Consider the following 23,186-nt stretch of genomic DNA (forward strand, 5'->3'; position numbering starts at 1 on the left):
CAAAAGATTCCAGACTAGATCACCCTTGTGGTCCCTTCCGATCATAAAGTCTACGATTTTATGAAACGTTGTGACGTTTCATATCTAGAAATAATCTTACCATATTTAAAGGGGTAAACAGAAAATGAATCAATTCAGATGCGCTGGGATTCTGGATGTGCGACTTTAATTTCGCCTGCAGGAGAAAAGAAAAGGAAGAGAGAGAAAAATAACTATTTTAAAGGCAGTTAATGGGAAACGAGAAATCATAGTGCTGAAACATGCAGGCTTTGTTTAGAAGGTCCAAGGCAATATCTGGTTGCTAGTTAAAACACTGTCAGCTAGCAGGAAAGCTCTTTGACACTGCCTGTCAAGGCAGAGTATCAAACCTATAGCTTTTTATTTAATCACAGTACACGATGTCTCAGACTGGATGTTGGGTAAGATGCCTTGGGCATGCAAGGTCCCTCCTTCTCTCTCTGATCCTTGCATAGAGATGTCCTTTGTTATTTTCAGGCAGCTATGCTCCACTTCCACTGCTGTTGGTTGTATGCCTCTGAATACCAGTTGTTGGAGATTACGAGTTCTGTTCCGCTCCTACTTCCCACAGGTATCTGGTTGGCCACTGTGAGAATGGGATGCTGGACAAGGAGGGCTTGCCCCCCCCCCCCCGATCCAGCAGGGCTCTTACATTTTGCGAGTATTTTGCACACAGCCACTTACCAGAAGGTTGAAGCCGTGTTTAAATTTTTGCAAACAGTCGACAAATTCGTCTTGAGGCGGAGGTTTGGAGCGGAGAGTTAAGACACCCTCTGGGGAACAAAGAACAGAACAAAATCACCTGGCAGAATTTCTTGGGAGGCATCCACAACATGTGGAAGCAGAATGAGGTGCCTCTGAAGGTACACAGTAGTGGTAGCAGCAGCAGAAGCGCATCAGGGAGAGTGGTCCTAGCTCAGCACTCCCCCTGCAGTGTTAAGTTGGACTCCAACACACATCAGCCCCGGCCAGCATGATGGGAGTTGTAATCCACCACCCCTTACCTTGGTTTCCTCCAAGGCCATTAAGTCCATAGCTTTAAATTACTGAACTGAACAGCTGCCTACAAGATGATGATGGTGGTGGTGGTAGTGATGGTGGTGATGATTACTTTATATACCACCCTTCATTATAAGATCTCAGTGGCTCTCTCCATGAGAGCTTACATAGTCCTCAAGTGTCAGGAGCCAGTCAGCAGTAAATCACACAGAGTTAAGTTTTCCTTTTCTTAGAAAAAAACAGGATCTGCACAGGGGAGCCAAGCCAAATGAGCACAGCAACTCTTCAGTAGGTCTGGCCCCTACGAGGCAGTTGCAGAGACTGAAGGTCCCTGCCTTCCACCTCTGCCTAAGTCCCCTCCTCTCCAGGGTTTTCTCCAAAGCAATCTGAGACTGTGCTTGCAAGTCTGCCTTTGCTCCTCCCGCTTCATGCCTCTCTGAGTTCTGGGAGACCAGGGCTGACACTCTGGCTTCTTCAGCAGCCCGACTCATCACTGCCTCTTGGCCTCCATCCTCTCCTGCTTCTGCCTCTGCTTCCTGACTTCTCTCTGCCACAGACTCTCCTAGCTCACTAAGCCCTGTTGCCTCTTCAGCTTCCAACCTCTCCTCCTCCCAATCTTCTCCCTCTGACCACTGATTGTCATCCCACCACCATTCCTCAGGCTCTGAGCCTTTTTCCCCTTGAGGTTTCCCCAGCTGGTTCCTCCCACCATTCCTCTGCATCCAACCAGCCCATGACAAGGGACATTTGAATGTTGTTGTTGTTTGTCCAAATCCCAGGCTCTAATCAGGCGTCACTTCATGGCAACAGTAGCCAACCCTGTGCCCTCCAGATGTTGTGGGACTCCCAGCTCCCATCTGCCCCAGACAGCTCAGGGATTATGCAAGTGCCTAATCTGACAGCACTGAAAATGTTACAGGCCCCTCATCCCTGTAGCTGGATTCATGGGGGTCTCTGGGAAAGCCATTCAGGCGAAAGGAACCCCTTACCCCCAGGCCCTTTCTTCTTATTCTTCTTGGTTTTCTTCCTCTTCGAAAGCTCCGCAAATGCTTCTGCCGCTTTCTGAAGCTTGGTAACGAAATATTCAATGTCGTCCAAAATATGGTTTAGAATTTGCTAGGGAAAAGAGGAGGGGGCAAAAAGGAGGAGGAGGAAAGAGAGATCAGAAATGCCAGGGACTCCACCCAAAGTGCAGCGCAGTTAGTCACTGAGCAGAATTAGAACCCGCAGCGGGGATGAAGAGAACATTCCATCCACAGGAAGCGACACATGCTAAAATTAATACGCCTGACATTTCTATACAGCTCAGGCCTATATTTTCCTTAGGAAGCCATCGTCAACAAAGACTCTTACTAAGTAAGATTTGAGATGATTAAGTCCCGGGGCTGAACACTTAATTCCTTCTGCATGTTCTCCCACACACAGGCAAAACTGCTGAAATATCGGTCTCCCTGGGGTGGTACAGACAGCTAATCACTCACCTCATCCTGGCCAACTTAAGTCTTCAAATGCCCAGCTATTATAAAGCTATAAAACTATTACTGTTTCGACAGCCAGGGTTCTTGCATTCTGGGGCAAAAGAAACTGATTCAGCCACGAATATTTTTAGCGCTCAGCTTGAGAGGCAAAGCAAAGCTCTTGTATGGTGCATAGAAATGTAGAGTTGGAAAGGATGACGAGGGTCATCTAGTCCAACCCCATGCCATGTCAGAATCTTTTTGCCCAATATGGGGTTTGAACCCACAACCCTGATAGTGAGAGTCTCAAGCTCTACTGACTGAGCTAATAACCCAGTGCAGCCAAAGTCTTCTCTGATGCATGTACTTCACAGGTATTTAGACTGCTTTCGCCAGGGTCAGGCTTTGTACAGGACCTGAAAACAGGAATCAAGTCTCAAGCCTGCTCCATAAACACCCACCCTCTGCTTGTGAGGCAGTATAGTATAACGGTTAGAGAAGGGGTAGTCCATGGGGAGCCCTCCAGATGTTGGATGACAACTCCCATCCAACCCTGATTATTGGCCGTGGTGGCTGAGGGTGAAGGGAATTGGATTCGAGAAACCATCTGGAAGGCTTTGCTACTCCTGAGTGAGAGTGTCAGGCAAGACTGTGGAGACCCGGGTTCAAATTCCTGCTCAGCCCTTAAGCTCAGTGGGTGTCCCTAAGCTGGGACAGCAGTGAAGATAAAACATGGGAAGGGGGGGGCAAATGAAAATATAACCACACACACCACCCTAGACCATTAGGACAAATGTCCCTGCCTGCCTCCATATTTACAAGCAGCCTGGGGGGGGCAATGTCTCTCTGCTTCCTCTTCCTTAGTCTCAGTTGCACTTCTGCAGAATTCAGCAGAGAGAAATTAACAATAATTAGTTGGTTCCACAAGTCATTGCCTCTGGTTATGGTTCTCCCTCCCATGGTCCTCCCCTGTTTTCTGCCCTGCCACTTCCAAGGGGGCCAAGCACCATCGGTGCCACCACGAATGTACTAAGTGATAAAAAAGAGAGTATCTGGGCCATGTTCTGGGAAGTCCTGCAGTTCTCTGCAGACCTTGACTCTGCTGACCATTGACAGCAACTAGCTTTTCCACGACTACCAGTATTCCTTTGCAATCTGCAGTTGCAAAGTTGGCGTACGTCCCAAGATACAGTCTCAGTTCATGAGATGGCCACCAACTTGGATGGCTTTAAAAGAGGGTTAGACAAATTCAAGGAAGCCACAATGATCATTTTCCACCTCCACTGCCAGAAACAAATGGTGGCGATGTTCCAGAAGGCCTGTAAACGGCATCTTGACCTGTCAATATAACTCCGGGATCAATTGTTAGTCGCGGCAAGAATCAGCCCACATATCTTAATATACTTGCTTTAATATACAGTGGTAACTCTGGTTGCAAACGGGATCCATTCCGGAGCCCCGTTCGCAACATGAGCAGAACGCAACCCGCGTCTGCGTGTGCGTGTGTTGCGATTCGCCGCTTCTGCACATGACGTCATTTTGAGCGTCTGTGCATGCGCGAGTGGCAAAACCTGGAAGTAACCCGTTCTGTTACTTCCTGGTCACCGCGGGACGTATCCTGAAAGAACATAACCTGAACCGATTGTAACAAGAGGTATGACTGTATGCCAATTGGCTTGCTCTGATGCTATGTTTATCTGTGGGCTTGCGACACTTACTTAGTTGAGAGAGAGGAGACTATTCATACTGACTGGCTGTCAGCTACCTCCTTATCTAGGAGATGGAAGAGAGTTGGGAAGGGGCTTCCAAGCTAGGGGTGAGTTAATTGGGCTAATGAAGCCAGATGAGGTAGCTTGCCTTTGTATAACTACAAAATTTATACACAATTTTCAGCCCGGACACTAAGACCTAGCTCTGAGGGCCTTCTGGTGGCTTCCTCACTGCAAGAAATGAGGTTACAGGTAGGGCTGCTGTACTTCCAGAACTTCCCGGACATATCCGGGATCCGCCCTTTGGAATCCAGGTGGAATTTCCTGAAATCAGTAAAAATGTCCAGGTGTATGGCAGCAACTACGCTCAACAACTTTTGTGTCTGGATTTCCATTTTTTGAAATATGGCAACCCTATTACAGGGAACCAGGCAGAACGCTAAGGAAATAAACAACTATCTGGCTTTCTGAAGGCAGCCCTGTATAGGCAAGTTTTTAAAGTTTGATGTCTTACTGTGTTTTAATTTGTTGGAAGCCGCCCAGGGTGGCTGGGGGCAACCCAGTCAGATGAGTGGCATATAAATAATAAATTGTTGTTATTGCCTAAATGCGTTCCCTGGTGTGGACAAGTCGTGATGACTGCTTGTTGCTTTGACCCCAAGTCTGTAAAGGCAGCGGGGCTCTGAAGGCTGTGAGATCACACCTTTCTTTAATAAAGCACTAGAACTGCCCATTCTGATATTTTTAGCGTCTTCCTTTGGCATCCCTGCATCAAACCACCCTCGCAGGCCCTCCCTTGGGCCTACAGATCAAGACAGTCAGTATGCCTCTGAATACCAGCTGCTGGCGAACCCAGGTGGGCAGAGTGCTTCCCACAGACTTTTGGCTGACCACTGTGAGGACAGGATGGGCCTGATCCAGCAAAGCTTTTCTTATGTTTGCTCTGCACAAACCGTGTGCACAACACAGAGCAGTCCTGTGCAGCACAGGAGAGCCCAAGAGCAGGTGCTCCAAACTTCTTAAAAGTTTATTTATTTGGTTTGTATACTGTTTGTCATCTGAAAAATCTCAGGGTGGTTCATGGACTTGTGGCATCCAGAGCTGGAAAGCAGGCCCTGATGTTAGTTCCCAGGCAGCCTTCGTCAATGCTGGGGCCCCAGGTGTCCTTGAACCACAACTCACATCAGCCCTGACAATTGGGCTAGGGAAGATGGTGGCTGTAGTCCAACAATAGCTGGGAAACCCAAGGTTGGTCCAAGGCCTATGTGTATCTTGCCCTTGCTACCCGGTAGCTCTGGAAAATTCTCTTCATGCCCTTTGTCACACTCTTCCTGGCCTCTGCTGAAAGTCCAATCCAGTCATTTTCTAGATCTGAAAGAGTGAAAGACAAATGCCTCGTGGTTGCTAGGCAACCAGCTCCAAGGTACTGCTTCTTCACCCTTTAGGCTGATGCTGTAGTAAACATGCAAAAATTAAAATGTGAAAGGCAGACTCGTATCCTCAAACATGCGCTGGGCTTGTGGCAGAAAGCGCCAGCCCATCAGGACTCTGTGGTGCACACCCACTTCAGGGCTACAGATAGGAGCTTTCCCCTCATACTTTGTGTGCCTACTGTTGAAAATATGGCTAAGAGAAACGAAACAAAAACGAAACGCTGTCTGGGTCTCTCCATCCTCAAAAGCACGTGGAAGGGCAACCCATCTCCCACTGCTGGCCAGGGCTCTGTTGGAATGAAAAGGGATGGTGAATGACTGCAGGCCTCAAGGTGGCACAGAGAAGAAGCATAGAAAGATCTCTGCGCTGGTTGACTTGGCCATGCAGGTGTGCCATCTCCCTCAGACGGACAACGATGTCACTCGAAAGTCTGAGAACCTTCAAAGGGCTTGTTCTGAGCAAGGAAGGGAAGAAAGGTTAGCTCTATAGCTGCCACTGAAAGGGCCTTCTCAGCAGCGGCATCCATACATGGAACGCCCTCCCTGCGGAGGAGGAATTTTTTAAAATACGCAGGCATTTGATGGCCGGAAGATGCTATTCGTGGCAATCTTGAAATTACCATCTGTGTGTGACTGCTGAAATGTTTCCAGATGTTTCAAATTGTTTAAAAATGGATACATTCATACACATTTGATTTATTTAAATTTATTCATAAATATTAAATTTCTATTAGATTGATTTTATAAAATATATGAATACAATATATTTATAAATATTTAAAATTGTTTAGTGTCAAACAAATAAATATTGTTTTGATGTTTTTGTTGTGTGCTGCCCTGGGCTCTTTTGAGAGAATGGTTGAGGTAGAAATTTAATAACTAGCCAGGAATGGTAAAAACGAAAAGGAGAAAGCAGGTGGCTATTCAGCTCCATTTACAACTAAGATTTGAGGAACTCAAAGTGGGTTGGATCCTTTGGAAAAGTAGCATAATGAAGCGGCTTTTGGGGAATCTAGAAGCAAAGAGGCCTTGCACCCATTAACTGTCTTCCCACCTTACAAAGCAGCTAACATCCAACATCTCACCAGATTTGGACAACATGGTGAGAAAACACACACACACACACACACACACACACACACACACACACTTCTTTCACTTACAACATCTCTGTCGATCTTGGCTGCCATCATTTCTGACGTTTCTTCATGTTCATGGTACTGTCTAGATTTCTCAACTAAGGAAGGAAACGTATCAATTGATCCACACAACTTGGACAGGAACCTAGAGTGTTTTCAAAGTCCAATGACTTGCAACCCACAATATGCAGCCCACAATACCTGAAACAGAAGGACTATTTCTTAGTCCATCACAAACGATGTGTGTCACATGTTGTGAAATGAGTCATGATAGGAAAGGAAGGCTGCATTCACAGCAAACTTTTAAAACATTATGATACCACATCATGGCTTCCCCTCAAGAACTCCAGAAACGGTAGTTTGCTAATGGTGACGGGAGTTGTTAGGAGATCCCTATTTTCCTCACAGGGCTACAGATTCCAGGCTTCCTTGTCAAGAGGGAATGATTGTCAAACCATTATAGGGATTGTAGCTCTTGAGAGAAATAAGGATTTCTGAACAACTCTTAACAGTCTTAACATGCAGCTCTCAGAATACCTTGGGGGAAGCCATGACTGTCTAACTATATGACTTTTAGAAGACATCTGAAGGCAGTCCTGTATAAGGAAGCTTTTAATGTTTGATGATTTGTTGTTTTTTATTTTGCTGGAAGCCACCCAGAGTACCTGGGGCAACCCAGTTAAATGGGAGGCATATACATACAACAACAACAACAACAATTACTAATCCTATTCCTACTAAAGCAGCATCACAGTGCTTTAAATGTCTGCTGTGGATGTTGCCTAAGAGAAGCAACCAGTAGTGACTTGGATCATCTGTGAGATTGTTCCTGCTTTGGACCATGAACTGTGGTTGTTGAAATCTTAGGAGCCAAATGAGTGATTGGATAAGATTTTCAGAGATTGGGACTTTACCGCTCAGGTTAGCTAACTGCCCTACTCCATGGCAAGAAAAATCACAGCTAAGCAACTGTATGCATTTTTACACAGAAATCAATGTTCAACAAAGCTTCTTCCCTGGTACATGTGCAAAACACTGTAGTGTAAAATCCCGCCCCCTAAAAAAAAATTGAAGAACCCAGAATAAACAATACAAAGCAGAATTTAGCTCTTCTTGATAAGTCCTCCAAACTAATGTGGCGGTTTCGTGTGTGGAGTTCAGACAGCCTTGCCTATACCCTGAGAGGAGGTTTGTCACAGGCAAGGTCAACAGGCCACGTACAGCCCAAGGCCATGCAACTGACAGGCTTGGCACAGAACGTTGCCAGTCTCTCTGCCTTGCAAGGTTATCTCACGGTTTCCGCAACACTCACAGTCTCCTTGTTCAGCTGCCCAAGCGGACCAGGCTGCTACCCGGCTTCTGACGTCCACCTGAGTGACAGTACCTGGAGGGACGGGAGCTGGTGCTCTCGGAGGCGGAGGAATGGCACCGTCAACTTTAGAAAGCATCCTAGGTGGGAGACATAGCAAATCAAAAGCGAAATGCTGAGAAAATGAAATCTCTTTCCCCCGTGGTTTATTAGAATAGCAAGGAGAGAGAGAGGACCCTTGTACTCTGAACTCTCAGCTGCATGCCATCTCTGGCTCTCCCTAGGAAGCAGCACAAAGCAAAATCAATAAATTATACATCTGAATCTAAGGAGGAGCCTTTCAATAAGGCTGAATATCGTGCATATCGAAACCAAAGTAATATCATCGTCTTTGTACAGCAGGGGCAAGTCTAAAAGCAAAATAACACACCGCTAAAATAAACATATGTATTTTTGAGTAAGAGCTGACACACTTTTCCAGAGAACTTAAGATAATTTGTCAGCATCTATAAAAGAAGATATTTCACTAATAGGTGGGGAAAGTGCCCCCCTTCCCAATTTGCAGGCAGGGTGTGATGTTTTTTCAAAGGAGCTATTGTGGAGACTAAGTGCCCACGAGGAAGTGGGCCATCCCAAAAAACCCCAGAGAATGCTCAAGGTTGCAAACATTTCTACACGTGTGAGTCCCGCAACAAAACACTACTGCTTAATCTCACACATTTCTGTTCCTGAGTACCATAATCTGTAAGAAGCAAAAGCTTCCCTGCTGAACAGGGAAGACAAAGTAAGTGAAAGCGTTTAGCTCTTTTTGTTAAATAATTTAATAATTTTTAGTAAAGAGTACTACACTGTGCCTGTTGTTTTTGTCCATGGAGTTTTCTTGACAGGGATACTGGAGTGGCTTGCCACTTAGTCAAAACTCTCCACTATGACCTGTCCGTCTTGGGTGGCCCTGCATGGCATAGCTCATAGCTTCTCTGAGTTATTCGAGCCCCTTTGCCATGGCAAGGTAGTGATTCATGAAGGATCTGAGGGAGGCAGTGGAAGACAGGAGTGCCTGTCGTGCTCTAGTCCATGGGGTCACCACTAAATGACTAAACAACAACAACTACACTGTGGGCCATAACCAACACAGATATATGTGCACACAACAGAACTTTTTCTTCCTCACCTATCCCTTGTAGCCTTACACCTCCTCCAACCTCATAATCAGCTCTGATGGGCTGAAGGACCCTGTAGGACAGATTTCTAGGGCTCAGAAGGGAGAAGAGGAAATAAAAACCCCTGCTGTAGCAGTGGAACAACCCATGTGGAGCACATAATAACCCCATATATATTTAGTTGTGCAGAGTTCCTGTCTACCTCCTTTCAGGAAGTTTGCCTTGGACTAAGCCCCAAGGATGCTGCAAGCACACTGACAAGTTACTCATCTTCTCTCATTTCTGCTGCATTTTGACCCCACTTCTATCGGTGCTCCGCACTTGAGTTCACTGTTAGGAAGAATATAGGATATTATTTGCAAATCAAAACGTATGCCTTACCTGAGTGTTTCGAGTCTCCTCTTTGGCTTCCCCCCTTTGCTGTCGCTGATTGCACTTTCAATGTCTTCGTGGATCAAGTTTGCCTGGGCAGAAGCAGTTCAACAAGTGAAAACAGAAAATTTGATACCAAATGGCGTAAGATCTTAAAAGCAGGGCTGTGTTAAGAAGATGCTGAGCAAAGCTAAATTCTGCCCAGAGAGCAACCCAAATTCAGCAGCAAGATAAGAAGAAAAGAAGAATGGTTATTTTATTAAATTTGCATACCGCTCTATACCCGCAGGTCTCAGGGCAGATGCATAAATCACACAAATTAAGCACATCTAGAATGTGGTTTGCACTATTTATCCAAGTTCTGCTAGTCCCTGTAAGAAGCAAGGAGTTATGGGGGATGTTGAAGCCTCATCCCAGGATCACTGCCAAGTTTGATTCAGCCATCACTTTGGGGTGTTGGAAATTCACAGGCTATCAAACACACTGTAAGTAGAGAACCCTCTATCTGGGATGGGGACCTTCTGAGTCCATCAACATCTGGAGAGACATAACTCTCCATCAGTTCCACCTAGCATAGCCAATGGTCGGTGATGATGAGACCTGTAGCTGAACACATGACAGATTTGTTAGTTTCTGTTTGCCACTCTGCAGTGCTTTGGAGTCACAAGACTCCATTTACTGTACATTCCAGAGACATTCCAGGCTGTTGGAAGTCTCACGGAAGACAGGAGACGGATGTGACGTTACTGGTTTCCTGTTCCTTTGTTTTATTCAGTTGCTCTCTGCTCTCACAGAGAGAGGATGTATTACTTTTCTGTCTGCGTAGCTAGAAAATAAAACATAGCAATGTAGCCATAAATCTCATCACTTCTGCTGCTTTGATACTCTGCTGACTGGGATGTGCCTAGAGCCTTATCAGAGGCTCAGGTCGTCAATCACGTCGGAGGCAATTGCGGAGGACTCGACCAGAGGAAGATGAGCTTTATCAGCTCGGTCGTAACGAAGATTCTGACAAGATTCCCCATCCCTGCCTTAAGCCAAACAGGCTCTACCACATCCCTGAAGGGTGTTGTGAGGATGTACGAGCCCTGGTAGATCTAACTGAGGACATATCTAGTACATAATCCTGCTTCCATCTGTGGCAGAGCAAACACCTCCAGCGAATGATATTTCTGAGTCCGTCCTGATTATATTGCAATTCGACTTCACTTTACTCAGAGGCTGTGGTTCCTGCATTACGAAGGGCTGACTACATGGGTTCCCTTCCAAATCTACCATTCTATACTTTTTTGTGTTTCTCTTCCCTCTCATATTGGTCTCTACAGCCACAGCAGGCGCTGTAACTCTCCAGCCATTCCAACTTCACCTCCAAAGGTGCTCTCCTCCATTGTCTCCTGAGATAGATGGGTGCCAACCTCATTACAGAGCTCGATTGCACCTATGAGATACAGATTGCTGTTTGCAGCTTAAATCTGCTCACATGCCAACCACCTCAGGACAGCCGTAATAGGTGGGAGTCAATAATCTTTAGGGATGTTGGCTGGAAGCGAGCCAGACTCTGCTTCGAGGTTATTGGCACACCAGCAAAAAATAAATAAATTAAAAAGGGTATTCGGCACACAGCAAATCTTCCACTTCCAAGTAAATACAGAACAGCTGCTCTTTAAAAACCGTACAAGGGTAAAGTTGCCAATATTAGTCAGTGCTCTTTGCACTTCTCTTTGCAAGCCAAAACTATCACATTCTCATCCAGCCAGGCAGGAGCGTCATGGTCTTAAAAGTCACTTTTAGCTCAGGGCTGATCAGTCTCTGCTGCCCTGTCAAAGCAAGACTCTGAAAGAAGGCTCTGATCGTTGTCTCCCTGATTTCCTCGTAACGGGCTCTGGCAGTCGTTTTCGAAGTACATCAGCCAGCCAACTCAGGAATTCTTGGGCATTAATTCACTGCAGAGGTACTGACTGAGCCTGTCACATTGTCTGACGTGAACTGTTCATGAGTAGGGCTGGGCCATGTATCGTCCAAAACTAGTTTGAAGTCTGCATCGTGATATCGGTTTCGGGAATTGTGACCTATCAATATATCGCGGATCATGGTGCGTGTGCTATGCAAAAATCACAATGAAACCAGCCAGTGCCTCTACATAACTCCCTCCTTATTTCAGACATCGTGAGATATCAGTACATCATGATGTTTATCTGGTGATATATTGCAATGTTTAAAACCTGGTATTGCCTGGAGGGCATAGTTGCTGTTCGTTTTTTGGATCTTTATTTTGGATCTAAAGATTTATGTGGAAATTGTACAATTTGGTTGTACACCTTATGGTGTTTTGTTTATTGTTTATAACCACAGAGATGACCTTTGATATAACCAGAAAGGCTATTCTTGAGTTTGCAAGGAAGCTAAGGGGCAGGAAACAAATTTAAACGGCTACAATTACTGCTTTGGTGGATAGTTCGGAAGTTGCCTGCTTACACTCACGATTACGATCTCCTAAAACACTGCAGCTCTGACATATTCTTGGAGCCCACTTCCATTGTCTTGGGAAAACAGATTCTGCTAGGCAGCCACATGGGCCAACCGGACATCGTCCTGTTACTATCACTGGAACAGTTCCAAAAGCATCAGATCTTCAACAGGCCATACTTTGCGATACATAGAAAGAGGATATAAAGAGCAGGGACTGGAAAGGCAAATGAAGTTCCTGTGAATATGTTCCAGTACTAGCCTTACTCAAAGTAGACCTACTGAAATTGATGGGAGATGACCGATCTAGGATTAATTCATCAGGTCCTGCTCATGGGCTTCTGACAGGCACCTGGTTTGCCACTACAAGACCAAGATGATGGACTTGATGGGTTATTAGTATGATCTAATGAGCTCTTCTTACTTTCTTAATTTCACTGAGTCTCCTGTGAGTAGAATTTAGCTGGATACAACACTAAGGCTTAAAGGAAAGGAGTTATATATTTTAATCTGTCTAGTACAGGGAATGACCCAAATTTAATGAATGTTGACAGCTGTGGAAATCTTCTGCGAATATCCAACCGCTCAAGACGTACACTGGGGAATGTTTGACAGTCACCATCTGTTCCCCAGTTTTGGGGTGTTCACCAGTAAATGCTGACAAACACACTTCAGTGGCTGCCAACATTCACCAACGTTCCTTTGAGTTTGGGGACACTTGGATCAAGTTTGTTCACAAGAAATTAAAAAATAAAATAGAAATCCAGCTACGGACAAAGGTTGCAGAACAAGCATTCCATCCCCAAACAAGACATCTCCCTTCAGTATTTTGCAAAAGCATCTTATTCAGGAGAAAAGAGAATGTCACCTCCAATATATGTCCAGTTGATTCAGTGTGGCAGAGTAAACTATCCAAGCAATTTACATGGATACCCTGAGGGCAAAGCAGGTGAAAACATTACTGCGGCAGGAAAATGAGCTCTGCCTGCAGGGGGACTGAGCAGCTCAGCTAAAGGTCACTTCACACTTTGGCCCTGTTTGGACTCAATCTCAGTCTAAAAAACCATAGTTTGATGCATAGCTAAGAAATCTGGTGCCTTACAGGTGTTGCTGGACTACAAATCTCATTGCCCCTGACCACTGGCCATGCTGCTTGGGGCTGATGGGAGCTGTGGCCCAACATCTGGAGGGCAACGGAGGTTGATGTCTGTTGGAAACAGAATGTTGTCCTAGATGGGCCTTAGTTAAATAATAAATTAGGTAATCAATGTACTACTTTACACCACCTTTCAGAGCAAAACAACAACCACCACCCTTCTCAAGGCAGTTCAAAAATCAAAACAGAAAACCCAAGTCACAAGATTAAAAGTATTTCACTTTGCATCAGCAATAAACAGCTGTACTTGTGGGCTTCCCATAGGTATCCGGTTGGCCACTGTGAGAACAGGATGTGGGACTAGATGGGTCTTGGGGTCTGATCCAGCAGGACTGATCCAGCAGGATCCAACCCGAGGCTCAGGGGCCAATTGCAGCCTTCCCAAAGACCTCTCCCCAGACTCGTTGCATGAAAAAGAACATGAACTTATGATATCTGGGTTTGAGGACTGGATAAAATATTAGTTTATAGAGAGTAGAATTGTTAGGTGTGATCTTGGAGTGGATGCTCTGAGTAATTTTCTATATATATCTGACAGACGAAGAATAGGAAGTTCTCTTTTTTCCTTTCCTTTCCTTTTTCTTGCCTCCCCTCCTTTTGGTTTCTGTTTCTATTTAGATTGGTTTCTTTTATCTGTGATACAAAGACATTGGATATCTGATATTAACCTTTGTATATTTTCTTTTGAACCTTAATAAAATCTATTGAGCAAAGAAAGAAAGAAAGAGCAGAGGAAAGGTGGGTGTGGATAAGCCCTGAGCAAAGCAAAGTTAAAAGGCCAAGCGCCCTCAGTTTCTGTCTTTTGCCTTACCTTAACTTCATCGCACTGGAAAAGGTGGAGATCTGCTTTGCTTTGGGCTGGCTCTTTGCAAACTAAGGCAAGGATGGAGTCGTAGCTGCAGGAGCTCATCACAGCATGGCAGTGTTGGATTGTGCTCAGGGGGAAATTCTCCAGCTCATTCTGCAAAGGAAGATTTGATGGCAAATCTTCAAATTATTACTCAAAGCCACTGAATCAAAGAACTCAATTGCGTGGAAGCTCGAGAAGCTCCGTGACTTACGAACTATTGCTCACACAGAGAGGACCGTAAAGCAGTTATTAAAAAATGATACAAAACCCTGAACAAGACAGCTGTTTCCCCCTAGCCCCAAGACAATTTCTCTCTTTCCCAGCAACTTTGAAAATACGAAGGCACAATGCTTAAAAGGCTTTTCACGGTACCTTTGATTCCAAGTCCACTAGGCTGACAGCTTTGTCATCCACTTGTAGAATCATATCTTGTGTCCATACTTTGCCTTTGGCATCCAGCAGCTTCAGTTTCCTTATGCCGTCATCCACCGTGATCATGGCCTCTTTCCGATCCAAGACAAAAGTGGTCAAGTGCTAAGGGAGATGAGGAAAACAGATAAAAAATGGGTATGGTTTTAAAGAGGGGCTAGGGCAGGGGTCAGTAAACTTTTTCCGCAGGGGGCCAGTCCACTGTCACTAAGACCTTGTGGGGGGCCGGACTATATTTTGGAGGGGGGGAACCCACAGACTCTCCCCTCCCTTCTCCACAGCACCGGACAAACCCCAGTGGCTGCTTACCTGTGCCTTGCGAGCAGCAGGGGCTGGCGGTGGGACAATGAGCAGCGCGAAAAGGCTGGCTCCAGAGAGGGGCTGCTTAAGATGGCGCTCAGCCAACCGCGGCTCAACAAAGCCCAGCCCTCTTCCTCCTCTAGGCAGGGCAGGGAGAAGCCAGGAGGAGGGAGGGAGAAGGCGCCGCTACGGTGGGGGGAAATGGCACAGCGCGAATGATCAGAATCCCCACGCTGATCCACGCAGCGATTCCTGGACCGTCTGCGGGCCATATCCAGAAGGCAATTGGGCCGGATCCAGCGCCCGGGCTTTAGTCTGCCGACCCATGGGCTAGGGGAACATTCAGGGCAGATGTCTTCTTTTAAAAACCCATTTCACCAACAACCACAATGGTGTCTCTGAAATGGCTTACACGCGCAGTTTAAAACATTTCTTTCTTTTAAACAACAACAATTGCTTCTTGTTTACAATTGCTTCTACTCATCTCTCTGTTACTGAAGATGACTGATGAGTTTAAATGTGCCTGGTTGCAGACACAGGCTTCAGGAAATATTTGTTTTGTGCAACTGCACATGTTATTTCATCTTTATGTCTTTGCATATCCAGTTTGTCACTCCATATGTTGATGCATCTATTGGCTATTCAGTTAGGATATTTATCTCTCGTTCCTAGGTTACCTAGGTTTGGGGGGGGGGCAGATACACACACAAACGAATAACATTTTTGTTTTACTTTAAAATACAAAAATGTAACCCGCCCTTTGCCCTAAGTGCCCGGGGCAGGTTGCAACAGCAGGTAAGGAAAACAGGAAAACATTAGAACAAAATACTGTATCAGACAGACAATTTCCTAAGATCTGCAATGTAGGTGCCAGCTAAACAGGCAGTGTGGCACAGTAGTTAGGGCGCTGCACTAGGACCTGGGAGACCAGGGTTCAAATCCCCACTTGGCCATGATGCTTGGTGGGTAAACTTGAGCCAGTCACCAACTCTCAGTCCAACCTACTTCACAGGGTTATTGTGAGGATAATATGGAGAGGGCGAGAACCATCAAAGTCACCTTGAGCTCGTTTGTATGTGCCTGTTTCTGCTGGGCTTTTTAATACAGTGTCTACATTTAAAAAGCCAAGTGTAGAAAACAAAACAAAACAGGTTTGCAGCTAGCATCTGGAGCTGAACAACTTGTGTGTGTCAACAAACTTTAGTAGAACAACTGAAAGCAACCGGTAAATCAGTTTCAATACACGATGAATTACTATAATCCATAGAAGCCGTCTAAAATTAGTAAGCCCTCCTAGAATCAAGGGCTAAGGTGGCCAAGCAAGCCTCCTTTGGGAGGGAATCTCAAAAATCAGGAGCCACAACTGAAAAGGCCCTGGACCTGGTTCCATGCATCTATTTCCCAGACTGTGGAGCCACCCTCAACTGGGCCTCCTCCATTGCCTCTGTCGGAAGGCAGAGGAGGAAAGAGAGGCAGCTTTCCTTCAAACAATCAGGGCACAGGCTTTTCAGAGTTTTAAAGGTCAAAACCAGCTCTTTAGCGTGTGCCTGGAAACTCACTGGGGTTTAATTTGAAGTGTGCGGGAAGTAACATTTACAATGTCCTCATTACTATTTGTGCAGCCACTCAGCCCAAAGTGAGCAAAGAAGCACTTAATTCATTTTCCGCTGCACCTCTGCTTGGCTTTCCACACACTCATGAGCCTCTCCGCTTACTTCCTTGACCAAAGGCGTGCACCAGAGGCTTAGAGTTAAGCTAAGGGGTTAACTTGGAATCATTGACAGGATGGCAGCCTCATTAAAAAGTCTCTGAGAATCCTAGCTCTGTGTTTGCACAGAGCACTAAATCAGGGTTTTCCAAAGCCCCCCTGTTCACTTGCTCCAGCTCCCTCTTTCAAAGCTCTTGCAGAGGTTGACATCTGAGGTGCTAAATGCAACAAGACTTATTTCTGCCTTAAGGAATGTTTTTGAATGGAGCCACAGGCAGCTTCCAGCCCAACCTACACCCCATTCGTTACAGAAGAACTGCAAGGTTAAAAAACATGACGTTGGATGAAACTGATCAGAAAACACAATGGGTTCTACAAAATGTGGCATACTTCAAGCATTGATTTAAACTAAGGGAGCGAGTTTCCTAACTGTGGCATCACCACAGAGAAGGCCTTGCTCACATCACCATGACCTTAACCACCAATTGAAGAGGCGCCTGGAGCAAGGCTTTCTCAGCGGCTTAGCAAGGGTGATATGGCTGTTGTGAGCTCTACAAGGGCGAATGGTCCTTAGGTCTTAAGTGTCCAGTTTAAGGCTGTTTCTTAAATCAATCAATCAACAATTTGATTCTTCTTCCCTTTTCTTACTAGTCTCTCTAAAACAGACGGGAGGCAGGCTGCAAGTTAGTAAGAAAAAAGTAACCAACAGCAACACTTGTTTAACTTTTCTCCCTCAAGAGTTCAGGTTGGTGCACAGAATTCTTCTCACTTTTTCCGTCCTTGCAGCCAGGTTGTGGTTAATCAGTGCCTTCAACCCTGACCTCCCCTAGTCCAAGTTTGAACAATCCTTCCATTAAACAGCACAGTCTGTATTTACGTTAGGGAGGCATGTAAATGTACAAGTAATTTAAGTCTGACAGTTAATCTTCAGGCTTGTCCAGCATTGCAGCAGCTATATCCATCAAATCCCGCAAGTGAAAATTAGGTTAATAAATATTGTAAATGAAATAATGTGAATAAATCTGTAGAATTCTTACCTCCACGTGGTACTGCGATGTTTCAGATATGCTGCTGGCACTATCGCGGGCATAATTCTTCCTTTGCTCTGTTTTTTTAAAAAAATAAGAGAGAGAGAGAGAGAGAGAGAGAGAGAGAGAGAGATTTACCATCTTCATTTTCACATTCCAGCTTACTCTTTGCACAGGACATGTTTAAAGTGTCATTTATCCTGAGATTAGTAGCCTTCAAATACATCTCCTTCTGCTTTGCTTACATACAATGTGTTAAACACCAGAAGCTGAAGGAGGAGGGTTGATTCAAAGCACAGCAAGGACTGCAATTCTCTTCAATATAGGAAAGTGAGTAGAAGTCAGAATTCACTGCAAAACCCAAGAGTGGAACAACTATGTGACACTTCTGGGACTCTCTGCTCATATTTTTTAAGAAACTAGTCAATAGACGTGATTTTAGTCCAAACAATTTTCCAGATCACACAGCACAGAGGTCTGAGAACGCTAATGATCATTACATAAAAACAACTCTGATTTAGGCAATATTGATCAGATTAAATTAATAGAGAGCTAGGAATGAGTTTAAGGAATGGTTACATGGGTGCCAATTATTAATTTTGGATGAGATGGCATCATTATGCACAACTGAGTTCTTTTTTTTATAAAAAGCATTATATTGTCTAAAGTATTAATGTACCACTTTTCATTATAAAAGATTGTAACACAACAACACAGAAGAAAACAGATGAAATACCAAAAACCATAAAATCCACCCCACTCATTCAACACACTTCCACACACTCAATTCCCACACAAATCCCACACTTGCTAACACAACCTCCTTCACCCTTGCCAATTACCAATTCTTATCCACACATACCTGTGCCCTCTCCATTTCTTGCCAAGTGGTGAACATAATTTGCCATGATATCAGAACTGGCAAACCATCGTTGCATTTGCCTTCCATTCCAGAATTGGAAAGCAACCATTTTAGAGGGTGGAGCTAATTTTTCCCTTTCTTCTAGACTGTTGGGGTGACTTTCAAATCTCATTCGTTGCAGTGCCATTTGTCACTAGCATACACAATACACACACACACATTTTCCTCTAATATAATGTGTTTGGAGAAGAAGAGCACCCTTCAAAGGATAGCTGTGTTTTGGTTCGCACATTGGTTCGAGAAGCGTAAATTACTGTATTTTTTGCTCTATAAGACTCACTTTTTCTCTCCTAAAAAGTAAGGGGAAATGTGTGTGCGTCTTATGGAGCGAATGCAGGCTGCACAGCTATCCCAGGAGCCAGAACAGCAAGAGGGATTGCTGCTTTCACTGCGCAGCGATCCCTCTTGCTGTTCTGGCTTCTGAGATTCAGAATATTTTTTTTCATGTTTTCCTCCTCCAAAAACTAGGTGTGTCTTGTGGTCTGGCGCGTCTTATAGAGCGAAAAATACGGTAGGTGGTTTCTCATTAAAACGCAAACTAACCCCTATTGCAGACACTAGAGGAGCAGAAGAAATAGAGGATAATTCTGCCCCTCAGAGGGTTGGACCTGAACCAATGGAACTAAGAAATCTTTAATAAAAATATATTTTAAAAAAGAAAATAAGGGAGACTCCAACTAAACGTTAGGAACAACTTTGTGATGGTAAGAACTTTTCAACTGTGGAATGGATGGTGTTGAATTCTCTGTCATCAGAAGTTATTAAACAGGGGTTCGATGGCCATCTGTCAGGGATTCTTTAGCTGTGCTTCCTGCATTGGAGGGCTGGACTAAATGATCCTTGGGTTCCCTTCTATGCCTCCAGTTCTGTGATTCTGTGAACACACCCATTACTTTTACAGGTTGAGCAAATGGGGAGCGTGGAGAGAAAAGGACGACTCATTCATGTAAATAATTTGACTAAGGAAGGTATTAGTATGGAATGAAAAAAAGGGGGTGGGGAGACAGTAAAATGCCAACACATCATGCAAGTCACAAAGGGGGGAAAACACTGAGGAACAGGCTCAAAAGCACACTACAGAAATTCCCAATCGTCTGCTCCAATGCTAATGAGTTCATTATTCCTAAGAACCGCTGCAAGAATCCTTTGATCGTTTCAAAATGTTGACAATATCTTTTTTTGCTTTTGCAGCATTTCTTTTGAGGAAAAAAAAACACTTCATTTTTTAAAAACATGCGCAAACACACACACAGCAAGCCAACTCTTTTATCATTCGCTACCTTTCTTGCTTTTCTGCTTGGACGAGGATCTGAAGAAATAAAATCCATCTGCCCCTGACAAAATATGGGGATTTAAAAAAAAGTAGTAAAATCTAGATCAATCCAACACCGATTAATGATTTCCATTCAGGAAGGTGACAGGGCAATAGTGCTCACTGATGGGATTTCAATAAAAAATGGGATTCCGCACAGTGCTAAAGGGAGGCGGCTGGCAGAAAGAAATACACACACGCAGGAGATTTTTAAAAGGATCGGTTCACACACTGCACAGAAATGAACCTGTGTACATTATTTAACTTTATTTCTATCCCAGAGGATCTTCAATGCGGTTTTCATTTAGAAACAAAATGCATTTGGTGGGGACTGCAACAAAATGTTGCAGTGTGAAGCGAAGAGGATTTCAGACATTCCATTCACTCCTCTGTTTTCCCCCCCGCCCCACAGTGTCAGCATTCTGTGGCCACTGAGAATGCTCGGTCCACATTCGGTTATATGGGGGGGTTTCCACTTCCAATTTTTTCCCTACCCCTGCCTAAAGTTTTTTTTAAAAACTTCTTTAATATGGCCTAGAACTTCATAAGAGATCACAGCTATTTGCCTCAGCTCCCAGCTTCCTACCTCAGAAAGTTAGCTCAGGTACCAAGATCTGCCCTTCCACAAGGAAGACAGAAGCAGAGAATCGATTCACCATCTCCACAATCTCCTTTTCCTCCTTTGGCACACATTTGATTCCCTCGTCTTCCAAGAGTCCAACTGCCTCTCTGCTGTTGGTCTTGTGTTTCTAGCAATGTGATCCTCACATTATTTTTGCTTTCAATTCATTATTTTCTGGCCTTCCTTTTGCCAAAGTGTATGTCCCTTTGTTTCTATGAGCAAGCCAAAACATTATTCTCCCCCACGTGACTTATGTACCAGGGCCAGGTTCGAAGGTATACAAAGCCCTGAACAACTTAGGCCCGGAAGAGATGGCATCTCCAAGGTCAATCACTGAGATCGCTCCCGGTGATCATTGTGTATTTTTCTGCTGTGTATCGCATCGCTCTGGGATTTTCAGATGAAGGGCGGGATACAAATTTAATTAACAACAGCAACACCCAGGGGAGCATTATTAGTGGTCCCCCACAGACCAGAGGTTGTGCTTTCAGTGTCACGGGCTGAAATCTGTGGAACTCCTCCCCACTAGAATTCAGACAGGATCTGTCACTGCTGAGTTTCAGGCACCTGGTTAAAATAATTTCAGGATGCCTTCGAGTCACAAATGCTTCTCTGACATTTTCATTTTTTTATTATGTTCTCAACTAAATTTCTGGGATTTCTGTTCAAATTAGGTTTAATTTATGTTTTAGATTTCGTATGTTTTTGTCATTATAAAACTTCTTGAGCTCTAGATAAAGTGGGATATACATTTTAAACATAATCAAATAGGCTGCATATTTTTATTTTTGAAAAAAGAAGTCTGCTAAATTAGGATATTGCCTGCATTAAGACCCAAGCAGAATTTAATTGGATGTCTACTTCCACTGTATAGCCTCATACTCAGTTCTCAAATGCACATAACAGCACGCTGTTTCATTTTAAAGAAACCGCTTTCTGCCTATGCTGCTGCTGTTAATCAGTTCCCCGGAGAACCAACTGTTAAGAGAGAAAATTGGCAGCTTCTCAGGCTGGAGACATACACACAAACACACATTACAAACCCTTCTCGCTCCTTCCCTGTGCACAGAAGCTACAGATGGGAGAGTGGTTATGCAGCTGCCTCTATATCATGCACTGCAATGGCCCTGCCCATGGATCCATGCCTTAAGAAAGCCAACACATGTGCATGAACGGACTTCCATGAAAATGGAACCCACAGTCAGGACAGGGATCAGATAGCACAAATGTCTGGGTGTGACCAGAAGCTCGTATGCACACACTCTCACATTAGGGCTGGGCGATACATCGTCCAAAACTGGCTTGAAGTCCATATCGCGATACCGGCTTCATCATTTTTTAACCTGGCACTATATCGCGAATCATGATGCGTGTGCGCCCATGCTATGTAAAAATCACTGTGTGGGGAAAATCGTGAAGCCAGCCAATGCCTCCACATAGGTAAAGGTAAAGGGACCCCTGACCATTAGGTCCAGTCGTGGCCGACTCTGGGGTTGCAGCGCTCATCTCGCTTTATTGGCCGAGGGAGCCAGTGTACAACTTCCACGTCATGTGGCCAGCATGACTAAGCCACTTCTGGCGAACCAGAGCAGCGCACGGAAACGCCATTTACCTTCCCACCGGAGCGGCACCTATCTACTTGCACTTTGATGTGCTTTCGAACTGCTAGGTTGGCAGGAGCAGGGACCAAGCAACGGGAGCTCACCCCATTGCGGGGATTTGAACTGCCGACCTTCTGATCGGCAAGTTCTAGTGCCTCTACATAGCTCCATCCTTACTTCAGATATTGTGATATACAGTCAAACCTCAGTTCTCAAACGGCTCTCTTTTTGAATGTTTCGGCTCCCGAACGCTGAAAACCCGGAAGCTAACTGCTTAATTGTATTGAGGCTGTACTGGTATATCACAATGTTCAGCTGGTGATACAGTCAAACCTTGGTTGTTGAACACAATCCATCCGGAAGCCCATTCGACTTCGAAAACGTTCAACAACTGAAAACTGAAAGTGGAAGCCTCAGAAAAATAGGGAAACTCAAAATGGAAGCCACGTAGCACGTTCGGCTTCTGAAAATTGTTTGAAAACCAGAACAGTTACTTCTGGGTTTTCGGCATTCGGGAGTCAAAACGTTCGAAAATGGAGCTGTTCGAGAACCAAGGTTTGACTATATATCACAGTGTTGAAAACCAGATATCACCCAGCCCTAGTCCATGTGAGGACATAAGGGCAAGGCATCCACATGCCCAGTGTCAAGGCATTGCAAAAATCAAGGCTTTGCTTGGTAATCCTGTAACACCCCATTCTCACAATTTATGAAAGAAGGGGGGCTTCAAGATCATGAGGGAAGGATATTATTATTATTATTATTATTATTATTATTATTATTATTACTACTACTACTACTACTAATATTAAACACCCGTCCTTCACCCTAAGGTCCCAGGCCGGGTTGCATCATTAAAACACAATATTAAAAAACAGTTTAAAACAAGTAAAAAAAGAAGGTGGATCCTAAAAAGATACCATACATCTCCAGCACCCAAACCCAGAGGTGTGCTTTCAACATTTGTTAGAAGCTGTATAAGGAAGGTGAAAAATGAACATTACAGCTCATGCTCATTACAAAGTGTGTGTGTGTGTGTGTGTGTGTGTGTGTGTGTGTGTGTACCACAGCTTAGGAGCTCTCTCTTGGGGGCTGTGAGGGTTACCAGGTGGGCCCCTTAAGAAGCAATGTCTGCAAACACTCATTGGAGAAGTGGGTTGGTGTTGGTGTTTTTTGCCAGGACACATGCATGATCT

At 44.7% G+C, this 23,186-nt stretch overlaps 1 protein-coding gene across 2 annotated transcripts in view; it reads right to left on the reverse strand.

The window, feature by feature from the left end:
- Positions 1-23,186, reverse strand: part of EPS8 (epidermal growth factor receptor pathway substrate 8) — a 154,211-nt gene that overhangs the window by 37,574 nt on the left and 93,451 nt on the right. For both annotated transcript variants that reach the window (XM_053404998.1, XM_053404997.1), the window contains exons 4-12: positions 17,543-17,610; positions 14,441-14,602; positions 14,030-14,179; positions 9,606-9,688; positions 8,068-8,204; positions 6,780-6,853; positions 2,007-2,133; positions 703-791; positions 101-175 (exon numbers count right to left, since the gene is read on the reverse strand). In XM_053404998.1, the coding sequence (XP_053260973.1) occupies positions 101-175; positions 703-791; positions 2,007-2,133; positions 6,780-6,853; positions 8,068-8,204; positions 9,606-9,688; positions 14,030-14,179; positions 14,441-14,602; positions 17,543-17,610 (965 nt within the window). The remainder of the gene's footprint in view (positions 1-100; positions 176-702; positions 792-2,006; positions 2,134-6,779; positions 6,854-8,067; positions 8,205-9,605; positions 9,689-14,029; positions 14,180-14,440; positions 14,603-17,542; positions 17,611-23,186) is intronic.

The sequence above is a fragment of the Podarcis raffonei genome, chromosome 10 (assembly GCF_027172205.1).
Source record: "Podarcis raffonei isolate rPodRaf1 chromosome 10, rPodRaf1.pri, whole genome shotgun sequence".
NCBI lineage: Eukaryota > Metazoa > Chordata > Lepidosauria > Squamata > Lacertidae > Podarcis > Podarcis raffonei.